The 15975-nt window shown below is 32.6% G+C and overlaps 2 protein-coding genes across 2 annotated transcripts; both read left to right on the top strand.

Annotated features, from left to right (window-relative positions):
* The first annotated feature begins 2039 nt into the window (after positions 1-2039).
* Positions 2040-13418, top strand: LOC123269592. Its single transcript, XM_044735426.1, has 2 exons — positions 2040-3154; positions 13408-13418. Exon 1 carries the CDS (start codon positions 2055-2057, stop codon positions 3135-3137), a length of 1083 nt encoding a protein of 360 aa, XP_044591361.1. The 5' UTR covers positions 2040-2054; the 3' UTR covers positions 3138-3154; positions 13408-13418.
* Positions 3396-5363, top strand: LOC123269702. Its single transcript, XM_044735538.1, has 2 exons — positions 3396-3769; positions 3866-5363. The coding sequence occupies exons 1-2, from the start codon at positions 3396-3398 to the stop codon at positions 5361-5363; spliced, it is 1872 nt and encodes a 623-aa protein (XP_044591473.1).
* Positions 13419-15975: the final 2557 nt, after the last annotated feature.

Consider the following 15975-nt stretch of genomic DNA (forward strand, 5'->3'; position numbering starts at 1 on the left):
GTTGTTTTTCCTCGGCGTTCCTGATGACGCTCTTAAATTCTTCCTTTCGGAGTTCCGTAAGAGCGTTTATCTCTCCAAGACCAAGGGTTCTTGCTGCATATATAGCTGCCTTATACAAGAACGACCCCTTATGCACATTTTCATGTTTATGTACGATTTGCATAAGGAAGTCATCCTCGTCTGCAGTGAAATTGACAACCTCGAATGTTAAGCCCAGGACCAAACGATCATGCAGCCGCTCCAAACTCTGCAGACCTCTTCCACCGATGGACCGGGAGAGGTATAATCTGGCGACTGATGAATTGGGGTGCATGCTCCGATTCATATTGATAACCTTACGGGTTTTGATGTCGAGATCTCGTAAATCCTTATTATTATTATTATTATTATGACCGGACGTGTTTTTGATACTCCGTTTTCGATGTGTTTTTATATCAAAACTAGCTGACCCGGCAAACGTTGTTTTGCCATATAAATAATTTCCTAGTAATTTCTAGTGTAGACAAAAAATAGCTTACTTATTGTAAGTATGTATGTATGTAAGAATGTGGTATATGCGTGAAATAAGCATGGAGCGCTGTGAACGATGAGGGAATATAAAAATAACAAAAGGCAAACATTATTTTTAAGTTATTATAATTTATTCCTTAAAATTATATATCATTAATTAAACAATTATGACACTAACACTATTAAACAATATCAATCTCTCAAAAATATAAAAAATTTTCAAACAAAAGTAAAAAATTAAATTTTATGAAAACATTGTCTCTTATAATTTTTTCATACAACCAATATTTCCATTGACATTTCAAAATAAAGATTCATAATGATTGATTTTTTGGAAACTATGAAAATCTTAATTGTTCAATTACATTTTTTTAATAAAATTAAATTAAAATTACATTTTTATAAGATCAACAACATTTTCGATATAAATAAAAAAAAGTATACTTACAACACAAAATCCGTTGTTATTGGAAGCTCGTGTCACGTGTTGAGTACTTTTGAGGTTATAAAATCACTTGATTAACTAATCGTGCAAAATACACTCAAAATTGATAATTTAATTATTATTGATAAAATAGGAATGATTAAAAGTTAATATGAGAATTACACTGAGATAGCAAAATAATAATTGTCAACGTTACTACTACACTTGATGTATAAACAATAATGATGTCCGACAACTGTGTAGGGAGTGAGAACGAAAGGAGACCGGCTTCGTTCTCATCCCTACTCCGTGCTGTTTACTGGGTCAGAAGTGACACCTGTAGACATCTGGCGGTTGATCAGTTTTCGACCGGAGAGGAAAAATGATTAAATTACTAAAATGGCTATTAAAAAATAAGGGTTGATCGTAGAAGGGTGAAAATTGAGGATTGTATGTATTTTTGTATGTTGTATCATAAAAAAATAGAAATTAAAAATTTTGTCTAAAAAATAAAAAAAAAATTTAGGGTCGGACTACCCCTAACATTTAGGGGGATGAAAAATAGATGTTGGCCGATTCTCATAGATACCGGATAAGCACAAAAAATTTCATCAAAATCGGTCAAGCCGTTTCGGAGGAGTATGGCAACGAAAACTGTGACACGAGAATTTTATATATTAGATGTTTGTAAAAATTTTACCTACATTCTGAGATATAAATTGTGATAGGGGGTTAAATAATTAATTTAATATAAAGACTTAAATTAATTCGTGTTGAGAAATTTATCTTGGTTAGAAATTCATTATATATACTCTGTTTTGCTAGTAGTTGAAGGTTCTCGAGATATAGGCGCCGCTGGCGTCTAATTTCTAGTGTTAGTTTTACCAACAGTTAAAATAGGTGAAAGTAAATACGGAAGATGGAGACACAAAATAAGACTAAGCCACTGACACCCCAGAGATACACGTGTTGTTTGTGTAAACAAACAAACTTAAAAACACCATTTCAATGTAACGGATGTAGTCAGTCATTTCATAAAGGATGTTTGATAAAAAATCATAAATTTACAAATGATTTAGGTGAAGTTGTTGAATGTGTAGGTCATGATGTATCAGATAATATGAGTGTGGCATCATCTATATCATCTAGAAACAAGAGAAAAAGATGTCAAGATGAAACCGATGTTGCTGATGTTGGTGAAAAAATTGACATTATTATGGAAAAAATGGAGGAAATAGGTTATTCTATGGAGGTATTTAGAGAGGAGTTTAAATCTATTGCAATAGAAGTTTTACAAGATTTCAAAAAAGATTTAATGAAGGCAGTGAGGGAGATTGTGCAGTTTGAAATAAAAAAGTTAACTGGTATAAATACTGAGAGAAAAATTGAACAAATAAATGTGACAAGAAAGCAATCTTCATATGCTGAAAAGTTAAAAGGATCAAAAACGGAGACAGTAGTGGTTGAACCTAAAGAAAAACAGGACAGTAATGAAACCTTTATTGATGTTAAAAGAAAAGTTCAAATAGGCAGATTGGGAGTAGGTGTTGAAAGATTGAAAAAAACACAAGCAGGAAAAGTAGTCATTGGATGCGTGGGTAAAGAAGATCGTGAAAAATTGGCTAGTGAATTGAAAAAAAATATGGGACCTAAATATAATGTTAGAGTTACGGACAAAAAATCGCCAAAATTAAAAATCATTGATGTTGACAGTGACACTATGGAAAATTTTGAAGAAATGGAAATTGTTGAAATGATAAAAAAGCAAAATGGAGTAAGTACAAATGAAGCTACTAAAATGATAATAAAAAAGAAATTAGTTAGTAAAAATAAAACTGGAGTGATTATAATGGAGGTAGATCCGGAAACTCATAAATTTTTAACTGACAAAACAAAAATAAAACTGGATTGGAATTCATGCCGCGTATTTGATTGTGTGAGTATTCTAAGGTGTTTCAAATGTTGGGGTTTTCACCATTATGCGAAGGATTGTAAGGATGAGGTTAAGTGCCGCAAATGCTCTGAAAATCGTTGGGAGAAAGACTGTCAAAATGAGATAAAAAAATGTGTAAATTGTGTCAAAATGGTGAATGACTTTAAACTAGATGGTATAAAAACTGATCACTGTGCTAATGATCTAGAGTGTGAATGTTATAAAAGAGCGATAAACAGAGCACAAAAAAATATTAATTATAACTATTAACAATTACAACAAAAAGAGTATTTAATAAAAAATACTTTACGATCATTTGGGATAGTTGTGTTAAACATTAATGGATTTATAAGACACAAAGACGTGTTAGAAAATTGGTTAGATACTGTGAAGCCAGATGTGATATGTCTCACAGAAACACACACTGCTTCAGATGTCGTGGATCACGAAATTAGTTTTAAAAATTATAGACATATACGCACAGACACTGTGAACAATCGTACAGGTGGGGTAATAACGTATATTAAAATGAACTACAAATTCAAAGTTTTATTAAATAGTACTGATATCAGTGATAGAACGTGGGTAAATGTGGTACAGATTGGTGGAAGTGATGGTTTAGTTATTGTCAACGTGTATAGATCACCAAACAGTCGTGTGAGTCAGTTTAAGGTTAATATGGTGGATCTATTCGAAAATTATATTGATAAGGGGAAATTGATAATAGTAGGTGATTTCAACCTAGACGTTGGCAGTGTCAAAGACCGTTATGCTAGGAAATTTGTTGATGAGTGTACCTTGATGGGGCTCAATCAATTAATTAAAGTGCCGACGAGATCAACCTTGACATCAGATACAATAATTGATCTTGTGTTCTCGAATTTTGATTTGTGTACTGAAGTGTTGCCATCACCAAGGATATCGGACCACTACATCATTATGCTGGATACCAATTTAGATATAGATAAAAATAATAATTTGAAATTGATCAAAAAAAGAAATTACAAGAAATTAGATCAAGATCTATTTTTTGATGTCTTTACTGATAAATTTAAGTCAAATGGTCAGATAAAAAATAGTGATGTAGTAGAGGTATTGTTAGAACAATTTAATAGTAGTGTGATAGATGCTCTTGATGTGGTAATACCAAAAACTGAAATAATTTGTAAATCTAAACCTTATAAAGGATGGATAACAGAAGATTTGGTTAAAAAAATGAAAGATAGAGATAGATTATTTTATATATCGAAAAATTCAGGGCTAGAGGAAGATATTAAAAATTACAAAAGAATAAGAAATGACATTTTAGATGAGTTAAGGAAATGCAAAAGAGCTTATAATGATAAAAATATTGATGAAAACAGAAATGATGGTAAAATTCTTTGGAGAAGGTTACAGGAACTGATCGGGAGTAAAAAGGATCAAAATGTTATTGATAGTATTGAACTAGATGGTAAAATTTTAACGGATAGTCTGACAATCTCTAATGAATTTAACCATGATTTTGTGGACAGTATTGACAAAATTGTAAAAGATATAGGTTATGTTTCGATAGATGGTAGAAGTAACAATTATAGTAATGATCAGAAGTGGGATAGATTTGATGAATTGGATGAAAATAAAGTAGATAAAATTATAAAGAATTTGGATGATAATAAAGGATATAATAATGATATAAATTCAGTAATTTTAAAATATATATGGAATTTCAACAGGAATATTATATTAAATATCATGAAAAGATCGCTTATGTCCGGTGTTGTACCAAATAGTATAAAAATATCTACGATAGTGCCAATACAAAAAATAAAAAATAGTATTAAAATTTCTGACTTTAGACCAATTAATCCATTGCCAGTAATCGAACAGATATTAGAGAGTATAGTAAAAGAGCAACTAGAGAAATTTATTGATATGAATAAAATATTGAATGAGGAACAATCTGGATTCAGAAAAGAGCACTCATGCGAAACAGCCATGCAGTGTTCTTTGATAGATTGGAGAAATAATATTGATAAGGGACTATACATAGGTGTTGTATTCATTGATTTTTCTAGAGCATTTGAGACAATAAACAGAAATGAACTATTGATACTTTTAGGTAAATGGGGGATTGGTGGCGTTGTATTGAATTGGTTTAAATCGTACTTAAAAGACAGAAAACAAGTCGTTAAATTTAATGATAGTATTTCGGAGAAGCTTGATGTTGAACATGGTGTGCCTCAAGGCTCTAAGCTGGGTCCACTATTATTTATATTGTATATTAATGAAATAATAAATTTAATGAAAGAACAGGGTGCTGTCTGTAGACTTTTTGCTGATGATATGAAGATATATTTTGCTAGTAAAAATGTTAAAGAAATAGAGTATATATTGAACAAATGTCTAAACATACTTGAAATATGGCTTAAAAAACATCAATTAAAAATAAATGTAAAAAAGACTGTGTTTATGATGTTACATGATGTGAGAAAAGAGTATGAAATGGGTAGTTGAAATGTTAAAATAAATGGTGAAAGTATTATAGAAGTTAAAGAGACCAAATATTTAGGTATTATAATAGACAATAATTTAACATTTAATAACCACATACTTGAAACGAGCAAAAAAATAGCCAGAAAGCTTAATATAATTTGTCGTCTAAATAAATCAGTTAGCTGTTGGACCAAAAATACCATCTATAAAGCAGTAATTGGTCCACATTTTGATTACTGCCCTAGCTACATGATAAACTATAATAAGCAACAAATGACTGTTTTACAAAAAATACAGAATAGAGCGATGAGGATTGTTTTAGGTGTAAATAAATATACTAAAATTAAAGATATGTTGGAAGCATTAGGCTGGATGTCAGTTAAACAGATAATGGTGTATAAGTGCTGTATTATGATTCAAAAAATGGTGCTAGGAATGGCACCATCGTATTTAATTAATACAATGTAGTTGGTTGGTGAACAACACGACTATAATACACGGAAAAAAGACTTACTGAGAATAAAAAACACGAGAACTCACACCGCGGAAAGGACCTTAAGTTATAAAGGGTATAATTGGTACAATGGACTTCCAGATAATATTAAAAGTGAAAAGAGAATGAAAATATATAAAATAGATTTAAGAAATTATATTAAGAAAAATTATTAATTTTGTACCAAAACTTTTAATGATTATGTACAAAAATAGCATCTTTGCTAATGAATAAAGATTATTGTTATTATTATTATTATTATTATTATTATTATTTCGTAATGAAATTACTTAGTTTCAGGTCATTCTAATTCTAAGATTTTGTGGAGCGATGCGATGCAAAGAACTTGGCCACTTAAATCAAAATGATGTCGAAGATGTTGGATCTAAATTCATCGTATCTGTTCGAGACACCAAAAATTATTAGCCACGATCTTTTGTGATCATGAATCAATACCCGGGAAAAAAGGTTTAGATCTGACCAGATATAGCTATATCTGGTCAAATCTATTTATATCTGACCACACGGAGAAAAAAATTTTGCTATAGGAACTCTATAGTAGTTAGTTAGTAGTAAAAAGTTCCAGTAGGTTAACGTTTTTTTATGGTAACAATACCGTTTGGCTCTTGCAACTCTACATCGTTGAGCTCTGAGAGCTAAACGTTATTTACCTCTCACAACTCTACAGGATCGTTCTGAGACTATAACAAATTTTTGGCAGTCTGTTTAATAATTTTTTTTTACGATTTAGCATTGATAATTTAATAAATAAATGCGGCAGAATGAATTTATATTGCCAACAATAATTATATATGACAAATGTAAGACTCGAGGTTTATATTTTGTATACCACTCATATTTATTTATACATCTACAAGTAATAACCCGACAATGACTACGGAATGAGACATCTAATAAAAGCCAATATAATTAAGGGATGACAATAACTGGGTGGTGTTGTACTAGGACCCATCGCGTGAGGTCCTCATGAAGGGTGGCGTCGGAATGCCCCTAACAATCTCTCTCGTAGTCCTTTCAACCCTCGTTGAGTGGGGGCGAGTCTTGTCACGGGCTGGGGGTAAGACCTTACGTCACAGATCTCGGGCCTCACGATACTCGACAGCCGTCAGCCTCGGCAATAAGAATAGCGTTGCTTACAGTCGGCCGTCCTGATAATGCTCGCGTCCTCGCGACTAGTGGTCAGCTGCTCGTTCGAGTGACCATGTCACTTTGCCTGCTATATCACTATTTTCGACCTAAAATAATATTCGAGTATTATCAGCATTTGAAAAATATAAGATATCATGCAATATCATGCAGCCATTCCTATTGTAAGATCAAAGCCGTTCTCGTTTTTATCAAAAATCAACAACACATTACAATTAGACAATAATCATGTGCATCCTCTACCTACTAGACTCAGGGCATGTGTCTATACCGCTGATCCAGTCATACATGCTTAAACTTTAGAGCCGACCAATTGGCACCAGTGACTTCGTATCTGACTCAGCCGTCCACCGGATACGAATCACTACTTGCCATAGCTTGTCTGCAGCTCTAAATTTTAACATTCCATTCAATTTTCATGCGTACAATTTCAAGCTTAACCCATTTACGTCGTTAGTACTCAATAACGATTGCATGCTTCGTGACAGATATCATTAAAACCACTAGCAGTACGGAGAAACCACCGCCAACCGGCGCTTGATCGATTAAGATCTTCGCAGTTTCTCGACGTAACCACCAGGACGTTGGAGTCGTCGCCCGGTCATTACTGACCGCCCGATCGTTCATCGATCACACGACTCATATCGGCTTTCGCCAATTAAACCACTAGTAGTGCGGAGAAGCTACTCCCATACGGCACTTGATCGATTCCCTAATCTTGCAGTCTCTCGACGCAACTACTAGGACGATGACTCCCTAGCCAGCATTAGGATGCAAATCCTCCTCCATCTGGCCTCCATTTGTAATGAGTTAGGTCATATTCGGTGCACTAATGAAGTATCCTTGCTGCTACGGAGCTCAGGATCACTCCAGCTGTTCACCAACTCCTCCAGGTTCGCACTAATAAGTGCCGATTGTTGCTGCAACCGCTTAACTTTACACTGTCAAGAGTTGAACGGCCAACGTGATAGTCCAACTCAGCTTTTTACCTAGAACAGATTAAGAGTGTCGACGATGTAACGTCTTACCACTGAAATCCCTTCAAGATTCCTGGTCTTCCGTCTACAATCATAATGACGGTTCATGACGTACTCGATGCACACGTTCGTGCATCTCATGCACTATCGTCAATTGTTGAAAGATCTTCAACAGCTATCGCTGCCGTCCATACTGACTTGGTAATATCTGTACAACGGTTACTCGAGCAACAGACGTATCCCAGACGAGTTGATACTTCAGCACTCGTCAGGACCACCTTCGAAGCCTAGTCAGAAACTTTGAAGACATGAATTAACATTTTAGCTAGAGACAGATGTAATGCTCTCGACGATATATAAATCTTATCTTCATCAAGCCTTAATTACAATAACTTAATAATCATTTTATTTAATTTTTAATGGTTACTATGCTCACATATTCTATCGCTGAAATTCTAGCTTGAATTTCAATCATATTTTATACAGGTACGAGAAACCACATTTCGTTCACTCAACATCCAAGAAGGACGTATAGCTGATTCCCCTTACTTTAAGATACTCAACGTACTCAATGTTAAACCATAGCAATTCTAACAACCGATACCTCATAGCTGATGTGACAATATACTCTAACCAGTATCCACGACCCCTTTTTTTTTTTTTGAGGTCCAGTTGACCTGAGTTTACTACCTGACTATTACTTGTCGTAAAATTAACCCGCAGTCTTAAACAAGACTACTATTGTTTAAGGGACAGTAACTGCGCTACTGTACAGATTCAAACCAAACTATTTTGCAATTACGTAAATATCGATCTTGTTGACTGACGTTTCTATTACTTTAAGATCTTAAAATCTTGTTCTGTCGGCAGGGCATTCAATAATTTCGTAGTAGTCCGATACCACATGGTGATTTTAAAAATGATAATTTCGATTACAATTTAAATTTGCAAACTTCATCCGAGTATTGTGCGATATTAATTAACAATGCTCAGTGATAACTCTTCGCAAAAATACCGATATGAATTTAGAATATAGTGCTGAATTATTTAATCGCTCATCTAATTCTTCATCTTTCTAGTATGCAATTAGTACATCAATTAATGACCTAGCATTCACAAATAATTGACTTCAATAATCTATACTAATATTATAAAGGGGAAAGAGTTGATTGTTTGTTTGCATTAAATGGACTCCGGAACTACTGAACCGATTTGCAAAATTCTTTCACCGTTGGGAAGCTACACTATCCCCGGATGACATAGGCTATATTATATTTTCAAATTATTGTTAAATACCCTGCGAAGCCGGGGTAGACTGCTAGTCATTAATATTATTAATTATTTATCTTTAACTTTCGTCCATCAACTATATACTTTGTCAATTTATAACTGACAATTCTACTTTACGATATCAAACGCTTAACAATTTTATTTACATCTTGTTTAAAAATGTCTAGCCAATTCGATATTATTACGGGACGTTAAAATTTGTTAAATAACATCTCTTACAAAACTATCTGATTTTTCTAACTCAAATGATAGTGCTATCATACTAACGTAAGGTTGGTGAAATTAGATAATTATCTTTCGTTTTAACTAGCTTACAATCAATGCTGAGGAGCATTTCAATAATACAGTACACAATAATTATTTACAATCTATTGTAGGACTACTTCGTACTTTGTGCATTATACCGATGAGTTTACTTAGCCCGTAACCGACACATGGTTGCCACTCAACTTTTGAGTACTTACAATAAGGCAATAAAACAAGGGTTTCTTGCGAGATAAAGACTCGGCTGTGAGAAAACTAAACCCGAGGTTTCCTCGTATAGTAATTCTAATACTATGTCCTTGAAACCATCTGTTTTGTGTTGTTATGTTTTTAAAATTTTCTTAAACTCGACTCAACATAATTTTTCTACCAACAATGAATTTTACTTATTGAGTTACTGGCAACACACGTAATATTTATTTTCAACGACTAACGAAAAGGATATTTTGAACTTTTCAAAGACTTTAACTAGAAACACTTTTATACCAACATGTGTTATTTAGGCATTTCGAATTTCTACGTTATAACTATTTACTAGTTTCTATTTTCTCCTTTGTGTATTGTTCACAAAATATATGTGACCACCGGGTTCTATTTTATAGTTTTGCCAAAGATAATTTCTTCAAACTTGGTGTCATATATTTTATATATATTATTAACATGCTTATTCATTATTTTTCAATCAGATTTGAGTATATATACTAACTATACCTAACAATAAGTTCGTTTTCCGAATTGTTAATCTTTGCAATTTGCAATAACTCCACATTAATAAAATCAATCATTCTACTCTCTTATAGCTAACTAATATCCAATTGTAACGATTAAAAATCAAGGCGTTACTAAATTATATTGTGATTCTGATTAAGACTACTGCTTATTTATTTTGAAAATGTATAGTTACTTATAACCGCGACAACATTCTTTGGAACCGCATAGCGAGTACTCACTACTTGATCGCGCAAGTATATCAATGCTACATCCGGTATGCATAATTCGGAGTTCTGCTTCATTATTTATTAATTTACTATTTCTTCATGTTATTACAATTACTACTTGCAATAACACTTTATTTATTATCGAGCAAGCATTACTAAGCCTACTTGATTATACCTCTTAATATACCAACTCAAGTTGTATCATAATTAATTACTTGTAAATTCTACATTACCAAATTTATCGTTCATTATAACGCTGACACTCAGTGTCGTATTACCAAATGAGCGATAATGAGTTGACCAGCTTTAGGCCCTGATTCCTTATTTGCTGATGATTTAATTTATCGTAATCATTCGTTGTTGATATCGCTCTGACGTTGAATCCAGTAACTTCTTCAGCGTTGAACTCATCATCCATTCTCTGCACCGATTGCTGGTGGACTCTCTGAGAATGCAATTTCGGTTGCAAAACAGCTCACCATTGAGTTGTTCTGCTTCTTCATAACTCCACCTTCTCCAGATGCTTTAGTCCTGGTTCCTTCTGCAAGTACGACGCCTCTTCAAAGCCTATCTCGACCGCAGCTATGGATATTCTTAACTACTTCAATTTTTCAGAGAAGTTGCAATTTTCGAAGATGTAGTAACATGACCTTGGGTGATCTAACTACGAAGTAGCCAAATTTGAGGATTGAGTAGAGTTGACCCAGCACTCAACCTATTGACCTTGAAACTGATGCGAAACCACAATATTTGCACTAACAATAACTTCTCAATTATAATTAATATATTATAACTCATAATAACACTAATACACCACACCTTCCACGGAACACGGATTTCCAATCCCACTTCTGATCTGTAAGACTCGAGGTTTATATTTTGTATACCACTCATATTTATTTATACATCTACAAGTAATAACCCGACAATGACTACGGAATGAGACATCTAATAAAAGCCAATATAATTAAGGGATGACAATAACTGGGTGGTGTTGTACTAGGACCCATCGCGTGAGGTCCTCATGAAGGGTGGCGTCGGAATGCCCCTAACAATCTCTCTCGTAGTCCTCTCAACCCTCGTTGAGTGGAGGCGAGTCTTGTCACGGGCTGGGGGTAAGACCTTACGTCACAGATCTCGGGCCTCACGATACTCGACAGCCGTCAGCCTCGGCAATAAGAATAGCGTTGCTTACACAAATAAGAATAGTATTATAATAGAAATAAAATAATAATAGAACTGATATTACAAATAAAAATTATTTGTAAAATAAAAATATGGTCGTCACAAAATTATCTTATTTTCTTAATTATATCAATGAATATTTGAAATAAAATCACTACCGTATATGCACAAGAAAAGATAAATAAACGAAAACAAATTTTATTTTGTCTTAAATGGAGTCTTTTAAATGTATTCCGATAACTTATTACTTAATATCACAATATATTCAACTAATAAATTAAATTAAGTCATTGCAAATCAACCTTGAAAAACCATAAATACAAAACTGTTTTAACGAAATTCAATTTGACAAAAAAAAAATGCATCAAACATGATCAGATCTAGCCGTACCTGATCAGATCTAAACAGATATAACTATATCTGGGTTGAAAAATACACCACAAATTCACCATGAAATGATTTTATTATATCTGGCCAGATATAACTATATTTGTTAATTATTAATAAATACTTATAAACTATTTTAATAAATATACTTTCCTTCCAAATAAATATTTATTGAATGTTAAAAAATATTTATTTAAAATTTAATAAATTAAATAATTGTCTTTCAATAAATTAATTTGTTAAAAGTTAATAAATCTTTCTATCAGTGTATATTGATAATTAATAATTTGCAAATTTGATAAAAAATTTTGTTCATTACGCATCGATCATGGATACAATTTGCATTACTTGTAGTTATTACAAACTCTACTCTTCAAGTAAGTCTCGTAGGTAAATAAGTAATGAATTAGTCTTTCAAGCGTCAGGTCCAAGGTTCGGTTCCCGCGCGCGCCGATTTTTTTTATTTTTATGGAAATAATTCTGTATAATTATATAGGGCAATTTTTCATATATAATTATGTATGAGTATATATAATTATATATAATCTTTTTTACCCGGGCAATTTAAAGATCTGACCAGATCTGATTATATCTGGCTAGATCTCGTCAGATAGAGACAATTTAAAGATCTGGCCAGATCTGTTCATATATGGCCAGATCTAATCCGTTTTTCCCGGGTACTATAACCTTGTCAAAAAATATATCGCTTACGGCCTGAAAACTGCACGAATGAAAAATTTCTTATGTTACAGAAGTGGACATTGCATTCGTCAACCAATGGGTAAAAACAAAATTTGTATCGTATCCTAAAATATTGCAAGGTTTTTGAATTCATCCAATCCACCAGCTTATACGGGGCATTGTTTTCGTTGTACTTCAACGACACTGCTAGCAAACTCTAGAGCCAGTCTTACCACTATTAAACAACATGTAGGATGGCGGTCTAGCAGTGTCGCTGAAGATTACATTGAAAATTCATTACAAAACAAGACAAAAATCTTCAATAGAACAATTTATTCAGATAATCACTAGCCCGTTTATAAGAAAAACATATATCAATCTCAAGAAACTTATCCGCCAATCAAAAGGACTCGTTTATCAAACGTTTCAAGTAACCTAGATCTGCAAAATCCACAACCGCCTACTTCTACTTTTAAATCTGCTCATGAACTAATAACTAATGAAGAAACCATACCTTCACTTACACACAATGTAGTAGAAATTAACAATTTAGACTTCGACATTCCGTTTGAACCAATACCAGAAAATAATCCAAACTTTCGGTTGACAGCTGAAGCTACAAAACAAAGTAAAGAGTCTACAAAAAGAACCAGAGAGGTATTGAGTGAAATAAAAAAATAAAGGAATATCAAATGCGTTTAATTTAATGTCCCCTGTTATTAAATTTGACAACTGCACTATTAACAACATCACTATTAATACCAAGAATAATGATGATGTTTCCTAATTATAAAATGTGATCGAACTATTGATAAGAAAAATGATTGTATTTTGTTGTTTCCAAAGAAAACTAACTTCAAATTTGTGAATATTGAAGTTAACTTTGTAATTATTAAAGCTAATACATAATTGTATAAGTCACTGAGATTTGAATGAATAAAAAATTTATGTCCGTGCTATTTTGAAAGCAATCAGATCATAATAATTTAAAATAATGATAAAGTTAATGATAATGTTGTCCAATTATAAAATGTGATTTTTTAATTATTAACTATTAATAATATGATAAAAAAAATTTTATATAGTTGCTTCTAAAGAAAACTTATATTGAACTTGAGATTAGTAAAATTAACACATAGTTGTTTGTCAGTAGAATAAAAAATATATAAAAAAGTTATGTATGTGTTAGTCTAAAAGAAATCAGATTATAATACTTTAAAAAATGGTCAAATTGAGAATCATAATAATTTTAATACTAATAATAATGCTTCTTACTTTACTGCCCTTGATGTGTAATATACTATTCTACTCTATAAAAATGACATGATGTTCTGGAAAAAGTATTATTGTAATATCTAATTAAAACTTCCCGACATGTACAACTTCAGAACGCTCGAGAAATTATTGATTCTGAAGTTTCGAACTCAAAAAGAGAACTTTTCTACTTTTTCTGCTCTTCGAATTCGAAAATCTAGTGGTTTTTAAAAATATACTTTTTTGAAAATTTTTAATCGTGATATCTTCCGATCGAATCAATCGTTTTTGATGGGACTCATGGTAAAAAAAAAATAATTTTGTAGTATTCTATAAAATTAATTATCTCTCGAGCAAATTGACCGATTTTGATGCGATTTGCAGCAATCAATGTTGTTTTTAGGGTTAAGAGTTGGTTAGTTTTTGAAATTATTCGATATTTTGCAATGTTTAAAATTTTTGTAAAGTTAAAAATGTTTTACCAAACAAAATATGAGTAAAATTACAAATCAGTGTGCTGCTATTACAATATACAATACAATTCCAGTAATTTACCAAAACATGTGAGGGAACCGATAGAGGTGATTTTTAATTTTATAATTTCCATGTACTAATTCTACACGTATTGTAATTTTACCAAACCTTGATCAGTTTCCGATAGAAAATTTTGAAAATTTACAAACACTGTTTGTAATTTGATTTACTCCAGTTTTTTGTAAAGTTACAAAAAAATTTTTGAACTCAAATTACTTTAAAGTAATTAAAAGTTTAAAACAGTTAGTCCCTAGTCAGTAGGGTGAGCCAAAAAAATAAACCTATCGAATTTATGGGTTACAATGAACTTAAATACCGAGAAAAAAATTTCCCAGCATAGCATAATTTTTAGCTCAATTTTAAAAGGCGTTGGTGAGAAATTACCATTTAAATAGCTCGTAAAAAAATCTTTTTTCATTGAAAATACCATAACTTTTGAACCGTTGAAGATGAAACTTTTTACATCGCGGATTCTTAAAGAGCATAAAATTTCCTAAAAAATATTCATATTTAACAAAAAAAACTTATATTTAAATGAAATAGAATACTTGAAAAATATCGTTGATAATCTAAATTTGTCGAAAAAAAAAATCTTGTATTTAATAATAAATTTTTTACTGCATTTGAAATCGTTTATTTTTATAAATCGTTGATTTTCGAAAATCGAGTTTTCATCAGATCTCGACGTTTCGAGGTCTTAAGGTACTACTCTGGCTAGTTTGGCGATGATGTCCGCGCGCGCGCGTGTGTGTGTGTGTTTTTTTTAATTTTTTTTTTTTTTTTTTTTTTATAGAGAAGCGAAAAAAAATCTTCCCAAGATACCGCTATCATTGAAAAATGTTGTTCGGTAGTGTCGGATTTTTACCCACTACAGAAAACTCCTCCGTAGTTGGTACGGAGATGACTGAATCGGAACCGCGTTAGCATTACTTCAATCCAGTCCATGTTGCGTCTCACGACGCCTACTCCTGGTTACTGGTCCCTTTCTGCAGTTTTTTCTTTTAGAAGGCGCTGCGCGTAGGCGGCGACAGCTGAACAGTTATCTTCTTTTCTGAGCATGCAGGCTATCAAGCTCTCGGGGGAGAGTGTGGTGCCTATAATTTCTTCGGTGCTGCTTCTGTAGTCCTTCCACCGTACACACTCGAAGAACATGTGTTCGGCGTCATCTATTTGATCCAGGCAGTATTTGCACGTTGTCGTGGAGTGCAGTTCCATTTTAAAAAGATAGGTGTTGAACTAGACTAGATACTGTCTTGCTGGCTTAAGGATAGGAAGGACAGTTTCTCGTCTATCATTACCCTTAGATAGCGCAGGGCCCTTGTTGACGTCAGTGTTGTTCCTCCCATGTTCAATGGTTTTTGACGTGTTAAAACAACCATCTCGGTTTTGTGCTTGGCAAGTTTCAGGTAGTGTTTATCAATAGTTTCCCAAACCAATAGTTCTGCCTCCTCAGGGCTGTCTAC

The sequence above is a fragment of the Cotesia glomerata genome, linkage group LG7, assembly GCF_020080835.1.
Source record: "Cotesia glomerata isolate CgM1 linkage group LG7, MPM_Cglom_v2.3, whole genome shotgun sequence".
NCBI lineage: Eukaryota > Metazoa > Arthropoda > Insecta > Hymenoptera > Braconidae > Cotesia > Cotesia glomerata.